The sequence below is a fragment of the Mercenaria mercenaria genome, chromosome 5, assembly GCF_021730395.1.
Source record: "Mercenaria mercenaria strain notata chromosome 5, MADL_Memer_1, whole genome shotgun sequence".
In the NCBI taxonomy this organism is placed as follows: Eukaryota; Metazoa; Mollusca; class Bivalvia; order Venerida; family Veneridae; genus Mercenaria; species Mercenaria mercenaria.
The window spans coordinates 37462181-37478613 of NC_069365.1; the positions used below are offsets into that span (position 1 = coordinate 37462181).

Sequence of the window (16433 nt, forward strand, 5' to 3'; positions counted from 1 at the left end):
CGATGTCATCACCATAGCGATGTACAATATCGGCACGCTAATAATGTAATATACAAAGTGACACGTCTGACAGCGACGGAAGCCATTTTCGCGCGTATTTACTATGAAAACGAATTTTGGTAAATTAGATAAACGAACATACTGGTTCTTGCATTTGGTTTTTATTTATTTATTATGATTTTATTTTTTTCCGAATATTCGAATAATGTAACAGTATTCGAATATTCGTGTCATGAACGAATATTCGAATATTCGTTGCCATCCCTACTTCTTTCCAATTCCATTGTATTACATTAAATGCATGTGCTGGTTTCAGCATTAAAGATCGTAAATATATAAACAGGATAAGGAAATGAAAAAGCTATGAACTCAAAGTGTATTGCATGCCTGGTAGGACTTTCCTGTAATTTTGCTGGTCCTGGAAAAACATCCAACACCTGGGGTGTCAGATAGCTTTTGTACTGTAATCAATGAACGAATGCTTGAATTCATAAGCTACTACAATAAAATAGTGCTTAAAAGAAAAGCACTTATTTTTTTCTATTAATTGAAGGCTATTATGGTATGCAAGAAAACGAATCCATCACAGATTGTAGTTGTGGATAGAAATATCTGGCTCTTGATTAAATGTTTTTGTGGTAATTCGACAGACCCTCATTACTGTTTAAATACTTACTCCTGGGTCAGATGTTTAATCTACACCTCAACTGTTGGAAGATTTCTATAATATTTTCAATATACTAAATAATAATGATTATGACCAGTCTTCTACCAAATAATTTATGTTGCAATTTATAATGCATTTTTAAAAAAATTATGGTTGTAGTACAAACATTCTGACATATTTGCACAATATAATGAACACAGTGGTAAAATAAATAGCACATATTATGAATAACTGTACATAATTTTTGTCACATATATATTTGATTGGATTCTCTTATACACCCCTCTCCATTGAGCAACCCTCTATATTACATATTGTACAATTATAGCCCTACTGCTTGATCCACCTTTTCAACAACTTTTTTACTTGATTTCTTTTGAAATTAGAACAACATCATTTCATATTATACACCAAAGATCTCTGAGGTGATAATAAGAACTTGAACTTTTGTAATTTTCAAAATGTCTTGGTTAGTTTTTAATTAATCTTAAAAAAAATACATTAATAGGACATTTTCCATTATCAAACGAGTCCATTTTGGATACAAAAAGTTCTAAACTTTACAGTTGAAATTTGTTTGCTCAAACTCGACAGGACCGTAAATATTTGTTCAAGTTATCGGCAGTTTGAGCAATCAAACAATATACATTCAATAAGGATATTGCCGGAACCTAATGCTGAGTTCAAGTGTAGGATGGTGTTTGAATTATCCAAGTTCGAGAGAACCTAAGTTTGACTGTAGTCTTTATTTGTTGATTAGGTGAATCAAAGATTAGGTTGAAGTTCAGATAGGCCAACAAAGCTACATACAAAATGTATCATTTTATACCCGCAAAGTTATATCCCTTTTCATCTCTTAAATTTACAGTTACGGAAGTTTACATGAATTTTTCCGTCATTATCAGTGTTTAAGGAACCATATGTGAGGCTCCCTTGACCAATGAGAGTGTTTCAGAAAGATTTATAAGCTGTTAATGAAGGTAACCTTAGAGCAGGTAACGTAGTCCAATGGTAACACTGTCTGACTACGAAACCAGGGATCCTGAGTTTAAGCCCTCGCTCCAACTAAACACAACTAACATTGAGATAAGAGTCATGTGTGCGTGCTATACACCCTGCACTTGCAAAAATTAGGGAATCTTCTGGAATGAGAAGCATCTTCTGTATCTTGCACTATCCGTCCACTAAAATTTACTAACAATCTCCTGGAGCAAATGTTCATATCAGCTACCAGTGGTAACTATAAGTACATGTAAGCTTGCACACACATACATAAATAACATTTACATGATTTTTTGTAAATACAAATCACCCAGTAACCTTTTCATTTATTCACCAGCTTGACCAAATTCAGATGCTCTCTTGGGCCACTGGCTGTTTTGCTTATACCAGTCATCACCAGTTCCATACCTATATTTCGGTAGTCTTCTCATACAACACAGGATGAAAATGACATGTGGGTTATTCATAACAATATAATTTTGAAATGCCTATCATTGGTTTCATAATACCAGAGATAACAAGAAGGTGTTTTTGTCACAAAAACATATGTATACCTTTAGCTCTGGCAGCCATTTTGTGCAGAGATATGCACAACTAGGCTTGGTACTGATCACTCCTGTGAAGTTTTGTCGAAATCTGTCCAGCAGTATGACCTGTGAAAGCCGGACAAAATTTTCTATTTTTAGCTCTGGTGGCCATTTTGTGCAGGGAAGCAGGACATGCCTGAGATATGCACAACTAGGCTTTATATTGATCACTCCTGTGAAGTTTTGTCGAAATCCGGCCAGCAGTTTTACCTGTGAAAGCCGGACAAGCTTAATGCGGATGGATGGACAGACAGACGGACGGCAAAGGCAAAAACAATATGTCTTCCACCTATGGGGGAGACATAATTATAAAATAAATATGGCAGCTTTTAAGAGAAATTTCTTCCTCCAGACATTGATTAATACAGATATAGTGCCACATTTGACTGACTAAATAAAGAAATTTTCTAAACCACTAAAAAATTAAACAATATATCCTCTCCTATAAAAAGAAAGGTTCCTGCTTTTTAATTCATTTTCACTAAAATATGTAAAGTAGCTTCTAAAAATCTTAGGATATTTGATATACTACTTCTTCCTTGGTTAAAATGTGTTTTTGAAGCTCAATGATACTGTGTAAAAATTTGTGTTGCAACCTTTACACATCAGTAAGAACACTTAGTAATTTAGAAACTTAAAATATTTGTTAAATGGATTTTGAACATTTTTTTAGAATTTAATCTACTGTCCGAACCAACTAATCTGTAACAGGTTTTCCTCCTCATATTGTGGATTTATTCTGTAAGATTCTGGCAAAAAAATACAATATTCTAAAGACCTCCTAAGGTGGTAGTAGGATCTTTTTGGTTTTTTAAAATATCTGCAATAATGTCAACTTTTTGGCCAGAAATGTGTATTCCCCATTGTGAAAAATGGGCAAAATTACAATTTTAAACTTAATTTTTAGAAAATTTCCGATTTTTTTCCAATGGAAAGGTTACTTTTATGCTACTTAAGGTATCCTGAAAGTTTTTATAAACATCAATCAGCAAATAAAGCTAAATCTTCAATTCTTAAAATTTTTGGCGTCCAAAATTGCGGAAATTTGCAATAGTAAATACCCCAATGAAACTGTTTCTTATAGTAACTACAAAACAAATCAAGACATTTTGGACACTTAAAAAGCTCCTATTACCATCTTCAAGGCTCTTTTAAAGACACTTGCTGCAGTTTCTTGTATGAGAGATGGGGCAAAAATTTCCCAATAATAGAAATTGTTCAAACTTTGTATATGAACACAGTTTCATGTTAGAAACAGAAAAAATGCAAAAACAATCATAGGTCACAGTGCTTGTTTAGGAGTTATCTGCCCTTAAAACTGGATTTTTCTTCAAACTTGCATATTCAAGGGCAGATAACTCTGGAACAAGCATGATGACCTTCGATTTTTTTTTCATAATTCTGTTTGAAGTTACTGTAAGAAACAGTTTCATTGGGGTATTTACTATTGCAAATTTCTGCAATTTTGGACGCCAGAATTTTTAAATTATGTATAAACTAAATGGACTTGTCTTATATTTCAACTGAAATCTGGAAAAAAACTTGTTACATAAAAGAGGGATTAAACAGTAACCAAAAGTTCCTTTCATAATTCTGAATGATGTCCACCACTAAGTTTTGGACCTTTTCTTTTTGGCTTTACATTCTGTGGTTTCTTCTTTCCTTTTTCTGTCTTTTCTTTGTTTTTCTTTTCTTCCATCTCTCTTTCTGCTTCTTCCATCTCCTGCAGGATATTGAAAAACAAATTATGATTCTTCACTTAAAGAGGTTCAGACGAAAAACAAAATACTTCTGTAAATTCTTTCATTAAGACAAGAATGATGTTCCATGAACTTTAAGAGGAAATATTTCCATTTATTGACATACAGTCAAATCTTGTTATCTCCAACTCGACAGGACCGCCAAAATTAATTTCTTAGTACTGTTAGCACCCAATGGTCAATCAGTTGTCTCAAGTCTGAGAAAGCTTCTCCTACACGCAACTTCAATTAAACAGCTGGTTTACAACATAAAGGTTAGATACATGTAAACAAGCACATCTAGTCTGTGTTCAGATCTTGTGTTTTGTTCACAGGAGATAACTCCTGAGGCTATTCAAATTTTGTATATTTCAGGCTATTTCAAAACACAGGATTATCAGAGCCAAGAAAGATTGGTCAGAATATATAAGAGAAATGATTAAAGAATTTTATAAAGATTATCTAGTTGGTACCCAGACTAATACAAAATAATACATCCAATACAGCCTGTTGATCATTAGATATGTCATCTCTATCAGGTCAATAGAATTCACTGAGAACTGAGTTACATTCACTGTGTATATATGTAAGTTAATTGAAGAAAACACATGTGTATTGTAATTATAGAACACTATACATATAAATTGAACATTATCAAGCTATCAGTAACAAGCTGTTAAGAGATTTCTCATTCATATGACTTCATAACTTATCATTTCTTCTACATAGGTATCTTAACCCTTACCCTGCTAAATTTCTATAATGAACTTGTCAATCTTTCAATTTAAACAGTACCATTAAATGTTAAAAGGGTGCATACCAAAAAGATACTGACAGAATGGCGAACAATGCAGATCATGATCAGACTGCACAGATGTGCAGGTTGATCTTGATCTGCACTAGTCGCAAAGGCAGAATCAATCATGTCGAGCATGATAAGGGTTAAACCCTTCAAGGAATAAAAGACTTAGAACAAAATGGGCTTATGTCTTTAATTTCAGTTTCTATTCTATGGCAGTCTATATCAATTAGCTCTAATGACTTTAGAGGTCCATAATGCTTTTTTTTTTTTAAATGCGGCTGCCGCAATTTTTGTTATGGGCATAAAACTGGTTTGCTTGTTATTAAATCCTTTTTTGATAATTGTTTTCTCATATATTTGCCAAAAGTCTGAATATCAACATTAGGAAAAATTATTTAATTCATTGTTTATGATTACCTCCCTTTAGAGTTTTAACTATGCAATATTGAAAGAAGTGCTCTTCTAACCATGTAGATACACATAACATCTAAACTGACAACTGATTCATGTTTTTTTAACATAAAATTTAAAGCCTTAAGGAACTTTAAAAGAAGAATATACTACTTAATATACCTCATTTGTATATTTCTTTCAGTATTTCTATGTAAATTCAGTAATGAAACATTGTTTATGGACAAAATCTCAACCTCCGTTGGGATTTTCTTATCCACGACTCAAGGATGTGGAAGATTCACCTTATACTGGTGCATTTTTACCATTGCACCATCCAGATATCATGAGAAAGCATAATTATTTATTATTTATGTATATAATCAAGCTTGATCTATATTCAGTAAAATTTAACAAATAATACAAGCAAGTTCAATCCATATGCAGCTTATGCATAGGGCAGTCAAACAAAAATGTAATATAAACTCAGCTCAGCCTTTGGGTCGTATACAGTCAAACTTTGATTGCTCGAACCCGAAGGTAGCAAAATTTGTCCGAGTTATCGGTTGTTCAAGTCATTGAAAAGTAAACATTATATAGATATTTTGCTGGGACCTGATAACGAGTTCGAGCAGAAGTGGTGTACGAATTATCCGAGTTTGAGTGAACGAAGTTTGACTGTTGTATCTTTGATCTGACAGCCCAGTCCATGAACTTGCATAAGACCTCAATGTCATGTATGATCTGACAGGCCCATTCCATGAACTTGCATACAGACCTCAATGTCATGTATGATCTGACAGTCCCAGTCCATAAACTTGCATACAGACCTCAATGTCATGTATGATCTGACAGGCCCAGTCCATAAACTTGCATACAGACCTCAATGTCATGTATGATCTGACAGGCCCAGTCCATAAACTTGCATACAGACCTCAATGTCATGTATGATCTGACAGGCCCAGTCCATAAACTTGCATACAGACCTCAATGTCATGTATGATCTGACAGGCCCAGTCCATAAACTTGCATACAGACCTCAATGACATGTATGATTTGTTTATTGTCTTTCACTACAGCTTACATGCTAAACTTTGCTATGCCTATTGAACAACAGTAAAGTTACTACAGAAACTACTTGCAACAGGTGATGAAAGAACTAAGGCAAGAAAAGGTATCCTCCAATAGAAAGATGAGCAAACAAGAGCGGTCACTAATGGTGACAAATGCCCCCACAGCGCCTTGACCTTTGACCTGGTGACCTTGACCTTGGACCTGATGACCCCAAAGTCAGTAGGGCTCGTGTACTCAATAAGTACTATCAGCATCTGAAGTTTGAAGGCTGGGTGCAGTGGTTCGCGAGTAAAGTGCCTTCATGCAAAAAGTTAACGTTGTGAAAAAACGGACGGACAGTTGAAAACTAATATGCCTCCCTTTGGGGGCATAATAAAAGACAGACCTTTAAAAATTCCATCTCCTGATATGGATTTACAAAATTTTCATCTTTTGGCATTAAACCTAGCTCCATTGACATCTGAAATAAACAAGCATGCTTGTGAAAAAAAAAGAATAACAACTCAATTAATTGAATGAAGAAACATGTTAGTTAAAATGCACATAACTTTATACCTTATATCTGTAAAATAGCAAATTTATGCAAAAATGTATACCTGATTTAAACTAGCATTTAACTGATAGCTTTGTGAAAATTTACTATTAACAGCAGCATAATAAAGCTTTTGAAAATTTCAAATCTTCACTTTAAACCAAGTGAATAATGAGTTAGACCATAAAATCAGAATTATATGGAAAGTAAAATTTTATATGTTTTCTACAAACAACAAACAAAATTTTATCTTTTATGCATAATTTACTAGTAATTCAGTCAAATAATCTAGGCCTTTAACTGAAAATGCATTTTTTATACTGATGACTTTAAACAACTTCATTTTAAAATCTCAATATTCATAAAAAAGAAGTGTAAAACTGTTTGAAAAACAAAATTAATATGCTCCCTTGCTGGAAGTTACTGGGTGTGTATCTGTCAGTCTCTTGTATGCTGTGACCTTCTCTTTTGATTTAAAGACCTCAGAAGAAAAAGGAGTCATTCTCTGACCTTAAACAATGATGCCAAGAAGTTTGATAGCTGAATAACAAGTCATGGATAAGTTATCATTTTTAATCTTTAAATGTCACTGTTACCTAGACCTTTAACCTACTGACCCCAAAAATAGCAAATACCAAAAACAGACTATCATCTGACCACTGCAAATCATCTTGTGGTAGGTCTTAGTATGTCAAAGCGTTCTCAAGGTATTGACTGGAATTTTTTCTTTTCTTACGGTCACTGTGACCTTGACCTTTGATCTTTTTACCACAACAAGAGATCACAGAGTGATCTTGGCGCCCACCAATGTGCCATTTTAGAGTGTTCCAAATTTCATGACTTACTGAGTAGCTCAAGGTCAAATTTCATTTCCGTACACAACACTGTGCATGTGGTCCAAATTCGAAAGCTGTAGCTTGAGAAATGTGAAAGTAGGCCACTAGATCAATCTTAAGGTCAAAGTTTAATTTGGTACACAAAACTATGCAAGTGGTCCAAATTTGAAGGCTTAGCTTGAGAAATGTGTAAGTAGGTCACTAGGTCAAAATCAAGGGTCAAATTTCACTTCAGAACACAAATCTATGCATGTGGTCCAAATCTGAAGCCTGTACCTTCAAAAATGTGAAAGTAGGTCACTAGGTCAATGTCAAGGTCAAAGTTTGTTTTGGTACACAATCCTATGCATGTGGTCTAAATTTGAAGCCTGTAGCTACAGAAATGTGAAAGTAGGTCACTAGGTCAATCTTAAGGTCAAAGTTCATTTCGGTACACAAAACTATGCATGTGGTCCGAATTTGAAGGCTGTAGCTTGAGAAATGTGAAAGTAGGTCACTAGGTCAAAATCAAGGTCAAATTTTATTTCAGAATACAGAACTATGCATGTGGTCCAAATTTGAAGCTTGTACCTTCAAAAATGTGAAAGTAGGTCACTAGGTCAATGTAAAGGTCAAAGTTTGTTTAGGTACATAAAACCATGTATGTGGTCCAAATTTGAAGGCTGTAGCTTGAGAAATGAGAAAGAAGGTCACTGGGTCAAAATCAAGGTCAAATTTCATTTCGGAACACAAAACTATGCATGTGGGCCAAATTTGAAGACTGTACCTTCAAAAATGTGAAAGTAGGTCACTAGGTCAAAATCAATGTCAAATTTCATTTTGAAACACGGAACTATGCATATGGTCCAAATTTGATACCTGTACCTTCAAAAATGTGAAAGTAGGTCACTAGGTCAAAATCAAGGTCAAAGTTTTTTCAAGTGCACAAAACTATGCATGTGGTCCAAATTTGAAGGCTGTAGCTACAGAAATGTGAAAGTAGGTCACTAGGTCAAAATCAAGGTCAACTCATGTCAAGGTTCATCTTGCCACTCAAAAATATACATGTCCAAATTTGAATGTTGTAGTTATTGACAAGAAGATTTTAAAAGCTTTTCCCTATATAAGTCTATATGAACCATGTGACCCCCGGGGCGGGGCCATATTTGACCCTAGGGGGATAATTCGAACAAACTTGGTAGAGAACCACTAGATGATGCTACATTACAAGTATCAAAGCCCTAGGCTTTGTGGTTTGGCAAGAAGATTTTCAAAGTTTTTCCCTATATGTCTATGTAAACCATATGACCCCCAGGGTGGGGCCATATTTGACCCTAGGGGTATAATTTGAATAATCTTAGTTGAAGACCACTAGATGATGTCACATACAAAATATCAAAGCCCTAGGCCCTGTAGTTTTGGATAAGAGGTTTTTCAAAGTTTTTCTCTATACAAGTCTATATAAACCATGTGACCCCCAGGGCGGGGCCATATTTGACCCCAGAGAAATAATTTGAATCATCTTGGTAGAGGACCACTAGATAATGCTTCATACCAAATATCAAAGCCCTAGGCTCTGTGGTTTTGGACAAGAAGGTTTTCAAAGTTTTTCCCTATATAAATTTATGTAAATTATAGAAATAAACAAAGGGCCATAACTCACTCATAAATTGTTGAACCAGTCTGATTTTCAGGGGGACACAACTAGGGTACCAATACATCATTCTGACAAAGTTTGGTCAAAATCCCCCCAGTAGTTTCTGAGGAGATGCGATAACGAGAAATTGTTAACGGACGGACGGACGGACGGAATGACGGACGGACGGACCACGGACGCAGAGTGATTTTAATAGCCCACCATCTGATGATGGTGGGCTAAAAACATCATGGATCACCTACTGACCACCGGCAATCATTCTATGAAGTGTGACCACTTTAGAACAAAGCATTCTCTTGTTAATGATGTGACACCAAATTGTCTACCAGTATACAGAAAGACTATTTATTTATTTATTTATTTGGGTTTTACGGCGCACCAACACAGTATAGGTTAACCAAAAGACAGACAGACCTACCGACCAACAGACCAACAGCAAAACAATATTCTTTCAAAGGCAGCATAAAATTTCAGCCTAAAATTTAAGGATTAGAAATTTGCAATAAGTTCATGTACTTACTAATGATAGTAATTGTTCATTTGGTCCCTGGAATACTCCAGATTCCATAGAAAACCAGACGGCCCAACCAATGAGAAACTCCCAATGTTTATTTTTGTCGTATATATCATGGGTTATATCAGGAAGCCGTAGTGTCAGGTCCCCAAACATCGCTGTGTTCTCAAATACATTTGACATGGCTGAAATGTGAGAGTGAAGTTTTAATACCCCTTACCTTTCATGTTGAAAGTATTCATTGTACATTAAATATTACTTCCTTATTACATACACGTTTCTATTCCCCGTTAAGTTACACAACTGGTACCGGAAACGTCAATATTTTTCCATACACTGACGCCTGAATTTCATATTGGGTGCGTGACGTAATTCAGTGTTTGTTCTTGCACTATATTTTTCTATTCAGTTCAGTATTGTCAAATCTATTCAGGCTATTGAACAAATTAATGATATTTACATTATATTTATACGTGTAGATGTGTATGTAATAAAAAGGTTATTATCTTTGCATCGGGAAATATTTTGTATCATATTTCGAGATACAAAGGTAATAACCTATAATTATTCAGCAATCATTATAAAAACTTAGAATTGGATTAAATAAGATAGGTTACAGATAAATTAATTCACATTAAGTCACATTTGTCTGACAAAAACAATGTTCAACTTCCAAAATAACATTGATTATAATGTCAAGTTTTACATTGGTTACAGATTTATAATGTCGGTTTTAATAGGGGATGAAAATCCCCAAGACGGTAACGTCCGTATATAGTTATTCGTCTTTGTTGTTTTCATAATTATACTGAGGCAATTTTTTTTATGTTTTCCGGTTCCGGTTTAAGTACACGTCGCAGACTGGTTGTCTGCATGAACATCCGAGGACCCCGAATCAGTCTCAGAAATTCGTAAACCGCGCCAAAATAATTCTTTTACTTCTTTTTCGTAATGAAAACTGTACATACAACTGAAAAACACTTTTAAAACAGTAAGGAAGTGTAAAGGCCGTGAAGTTTCTGCGTGGAGTGCAAACAAACAAAAAACAATCCTAAAGCCAGTGCGAGAACGCGGTGAATGACGTCACCGTCACGGCTTCCCGTAAATTTTGCAAAGTATATTATTCGCTGTAAGAGGTATGATGACTCTAAATGTAAACTCGCTGTTAGCGCGAATTTACACTTTCTTTTGAGTGTTGAATATTTCTTTGTAAGTGGATATATAAAAGATAAATCCCCATGCTAGGCGGTGCCTTAATTCATATTATTGGTTACAGATATAATGTAAGGTAAAACATTGGTTTAAAATATGTTGGGTTTATGGGTATGACATCAGTTACTTTTTTTGTTGGGTTTCATGTCACACCGACACAATTATAGGTCATATGGCAACTTTCAAGCTTTTCATGGTGGAGGAAGACCCCAGGTGCCTCTTAGGGCATCATTTCATCACAAGTGGGTACCTGGTTAGAACCACCGACCTTTTGTAAGCCAGCTAGATGGCTTCCTTACATGAAGCATTGTATGCCCCAAGTGATCCCACATTGGTGAGGAGCAAGTGATTTGAAGTCAGCCACCTTAACTACTTGGCCACAGAGGCCCCCTTTAACATCAGTTACAGATATAATGTTGCGTTTCACATTGGTTTAAGATATAATGTTGCATTTATCATTGGTTACATATTAAAATGTTGGTTGGTTTTAACACTGGTTCCAGATACAAGAACAGACAGACATTCCTGAAAAGGAATTCTCTTTCCACATTACCCCAGGTACCTCTCCAGGCATTAGCCCTGGTGCAACTCATGATTATCAATGTTGCATAAAAATTTTTTTTAATATTTTCTAGTAACACAAGGTTGAATTGTTCACAAGCCTATTAATTTTGTTTGATAGCTATAAGCCCACACTTCAAAAAATATATATTAAAGATAGATAGTTTTTAAAATGTTCACTTCAAAATGCAACACTCACCATCTCTGATTGTCTCATTTTCAGGAAAGGGATCTCCAGGCACAAAGCCATATTCTGTCAAGTTGTTTTTCGACTCCTCTAATACCTGCAAATATTATATAAAATTAACCATAACAAGTTATCTACTACTTTACCGGGTACATGAATTGTTCTGTAACAGAAGGAGGATTTAGTACAAAAGTAAGAGTGATGACAGACAGACAGACATTCAGTTCAAACACATTATGTCTCCCAGATTATTAACATTAAGAGCGCCAACAGTATATGTACAATTATAAAGTGCAACATGTTAAACAAGAGCTGTCACAGAAGACAGGGTGCTCGACTATTTCGTTGTTGGATAGTGAAACTGGGCACATCTGAGGAAGCTGGAGCTGTCACTGGAGTGTTTAATGATGTCAAAAATATTAAGTAATTAGAGAGATAAAGATAAAGTGTATTAAAACACTAAATAAGTATAATTCTAAGCAAAGAGGGGGCGTAATTCATGAAATATTGGTGCAAGAGTTATGCATCTTATGTCATATGATGTGGGTGATAAGGTGGAACAACTATTTTAAGTTTGAATCGAATCAAAGACAACTTAGTTATAACTGAGATAGAGTGAAAGTGCATCAAAACTTTAACCTAAAATTCTAAGTAAAAATGGGGGATTATTCATTAAATGTTGGTGCAAGAGTTATGGTCCTTGTGTCATATGATGTGAGTGATGATGTCGAACAACTATTTTAAGTCTGAATCAAATCCATTTAGTAATAACTGAGATAGAGTGAAAGTGCATCAAAACTTTAACCTGAAATTCTAAGTAAAAAGTGGGGGGGGGGGGGGGGGGGGATAATTCATGAAATATTGGTGTGAGAGTTATGGCCCTTGTGCCATATGATGTGGGTGATAATGTTAAACAACTATTTTAAGTTAAACAAATCCATCAAGTAATTACAGAGATAAAGAGAAAGTGCATCAAAACTTTAACCAAGGTGCGGATGCGGAAGGACACCAGCGCCGACACCGGGTCGAGTAGGAAAGCTCTCCATACTTCGTACAGTCAAGCTAAAAAGCAATTAAGTCACCCAAATAACAAAGTAAAAGTGATGCGAAAATCTACAGCAACTACACTTGAAAGTTGGTATACTGAATTCCAAGAGATCAAGCATTTTACTTCGAGACTTAAAATGATATTTTGTACAAGTTTTTCAGGACGGGACTTGGAAATATCTTCGAGATTGCCATACTTTTGAGAGGATGAAAGTTTCAACTGTATATAGAACTAGTTAAAAGTAAATTAAGTGGTTTTGCACATTAACTTTATGTTTTCTATAATAAGTTTATTCCTTGCAGTAAAATTTATTTGCATAAAATTTAAATTACCATGTTTATAATGCTTTAATGCAAAACAAGCTTTGATATATCAATCATATACCGTGATTTGACTTTTGCAATGAAATAAATTGTTATGAACTTAAGACTTTTTATATGTAACTCAAAAATATTATCGACAATTTTATATATTTTGGGTAGAGTTTCTACATTTGTGTATGTTTCAAAGTCATCTACCTGAACCAATATGCCATTGTGGCCCCTTCAGTTTCTGAGGTTTTAAATGAAATGTTGGGAATATATAACAAACCTATTTGATAACCAAGGTTTCAATTAAGTGTGTATATCATTCACTCACTATGTACATTATGCATACTTACCTTGAAAGATATTAAGATAAATGGTTTCTGCAAGATATACATACTTTAGCCTTACTCGTTTGATTTATCGGGATGGCTTATTCTATGATTTGATATTTTAGCAACAGTCAACAGTTATCAGGCTATCTCTAAACATCCTATTATTTGGACTATATATACTTACCCTGAAAACAGTTTCTGGAAGTAATGCAATCTTACCTTGAATATATCATTCACTGGGATTTCTGAAAACAATGCATACTTACCAGTACCCTGAACATATCATTCACCATGGTTTCTGAAAGTTAAGCATACTCACCCTGAAAATAGCATGTTAACCATGCTTATACATATTTTGAATGTTTATCATTCCCCATAGTTTCTGGAAGCTATGCATGCTTTCCCTGAATATATCATTCACCATGGTTTCTGCAAGTTATGCATATTTACCCTGAATATATCATTCACCATTGTTTCTGCAAGTTATGCATATTTACCCTGAATATATCATTCCCCATAGTTTCTGCAAGTTATGCATGCTTACCCTGAATATAGCATTCCCCATAGTTTCTGCAAGTTATGCATGCTTACCCTGAATATATCATTCACCTTGGTTTCAGCAAGTTATGCATATTTACCCTGAATATATCATTCACCATGGTTTCTGCAAGTTACGCATGCTGACCTTGAATATATCATTCACCATGGTTTCTGCAAGTTATGCATGCTTACCCTGAATATATCATTCACCATGGTTTCTGCAAGTTATGCATATTTACCCTGAATATATCATTCACCATGGCTTCTGCAAGTTATGCATATTTACCCTGAATATATCATTCACCATGGTTTCTGCAAGTTATACATATTTACCCTGAATATATCATTCACCATGGTTTCTGCAAGTTATACATATTTACCCTGAATATATCATTCACCATAGTTTCTGCAAGTTATACATATTTACCCTGAATATATCATTCACCATGGTTTCTGCAAGTTATGCATATTTACCCTGAATATATCAGTCACCATGGTTTCTGCAAGTTACGCATGCTGACCCTGAATATATCAGTCACCTTGGTTTCTGCAAGTTATGCATGCTTACCCTGAATATATCATTCACCATGGTTTCTGCAAGTTACGCATGCTGACCTTGAATATATCATTCACCATGGTTTCTGCAAGTTATGTGTACTTACCCTGAATATATCATTCACCATGGCTTCTGTAAATTATGCATACTTACCCTGAATATATCATTCACCATGGCTTCTGTAAGTTATACATACTTACCCTGAATATATCATTCACCATGGTTTCTGTAAGTTTATATTTATGGTCATGTTTCATCTTGGATTTCTGCATTGACTTCACAGCATCTAACTGTATAGCTCTCTGGTGTTCAAACAACTTCACATCTGAAAAAAAAAATGTACTACAGTATCCAAAGGCAAGATCACTGGTAAAGTAAACTTAAATTGCACTTTCATGCCTTTCTGGTACAAACATGCAACTACCCTAAAAATGTAAACGTTCTATTTCTTACTAAACCTACCTGTTCATATTTCTGGCACAAACATGCAGCTTTCCCATCCCCTCAAAATTTAATATAACTTAAATGCTTTCTCTCAGAATGAGTACCAAGCCCAGTGTCTGTTACAAGACACTATAACCTACTAGAGATTTCCACAACAACATTTCTCACAACACATACTGTATGTCACATTTACAGGCAAGAACAATGAGATGGTAAAGTTCACAAAGTGTTGGCCACCACATCAAATGGCCATGTGTTCAGATCCTGTAAGAATTTCAATTCTGAGACCAGTCTAAAAACTCCATTACCTGATTGGTTGATTCTGAGCAGAGACCTAAAACTGACCAATGGCAAGTTTGAATTCTTAGACTGGTTTCCAAAATTGATTTTTAAGAGTTGTAAACATTATTCACAACCAAGCTTAAATAAACCAAAGTATTATAATTATGTGGCAGCAATTTAGGCAATTTTCATGCAATAAGAAAAGAAATACTAGCCGGAGAGACTGCCATATTTGTGATAATTTTAGTGTAATGGCAAAATAAGATAACAGTAAGTATGGTGGCAAGGAATTTTCTTCAAAAAATAAAGTTTTTCTCTGCAAGTTAAATCGATGTTGCAATAACTGACACCTTATTTCAATATACACATATAAATTGAAAATGAAGAAAAGATAAAAACAAAAATAATACAAAGTAAATTTCATCATGGTGTCGTCCAATTAACAAATGGAGTATAAATCCTTACCATCCATCAGCCATTTTACTAATGCAATAAAAGACACGACAGCCGTGTATATCAAGAAACGAGTAAAAAATCCAGACGTTGGAACATCCTCAACTGATGGAACTATCACTTTCTTCATTGTTCAATTTTATTGTCTTTTTAAAGTCTCCTTTGGAATAGTATTATAAAGTTACACTGGTATTTTTCTGACTTGGTATTTTAATTTCCTAACGATGTGTTTTTACGCCTTTTTTGAGAACATTTTCTCTATTCATATCAAAGTTAATCAGCTTTGATTTATATCTTGAATGAATAAAAATTGTTTCAGATCCCTGAAATTGTCCAATTTTTAAGATATATATTCAGTAGAAAGTTATTAAAATAATGGTATTGAGTAAAAGTTTTTAATTCTCTTCTTAAGCACTATCAAACTTTTAAAACAGAAAAAATATATTCCATGTCTTAATCCTGCATCCTCCAATCAATTTACATCTACAATGTAAAATTTTGAATTTAGAATTAACAATTAGAAATAAAAATGTTTAAAAAATAAACAGAAAATACTAAAAAAATTCTGCTGGTTCATTTATCCCAATAAATTATAATGTGTTGGCACTCATGTATAAAGTTAACACGTGTGTAAAAAGCAAAATCTAGTCACGCTGACTACAGATGTTAATATTACTCGATAAATCAGAGATCTATATTCTTCTTTCTTTGTTGTAATATTTCTTGGTCCC

The 16433-nt window shown here is 34.4% G+C and overlaps 1 protein-coding gene across 1 annotated transcript; it reads right to left on the bottom strand.

The window, feature by feature from the left end:
* LOC128556974 (coiled-coil domain-containing protein 134-like) lies at window positions 1-16265 on the bottom strand. The gene is made up of 6 exons (XM_053543226.1): window positions 15715-16265; window positions 14724-14848; window positions 11752-11836; window positions 9786-9964; window positions 6647-6721; window positions 1-3979 (listed from the first exon to the last, which is right to left on the bottom strand). Exons 1-6 carry the CDS (start codon window positions 15830-15832, stop codon window positions 3842-3844), a joined length of 720 nt encoding a protein of 239 aa, XP_053399201.1. The 5' UTR covers window positions 15833-16265; the 3' UTR covers window positions 1-3841.
* Between the last annotated feature and the right edge of the window lie 168 nt (window positions 16266-16433).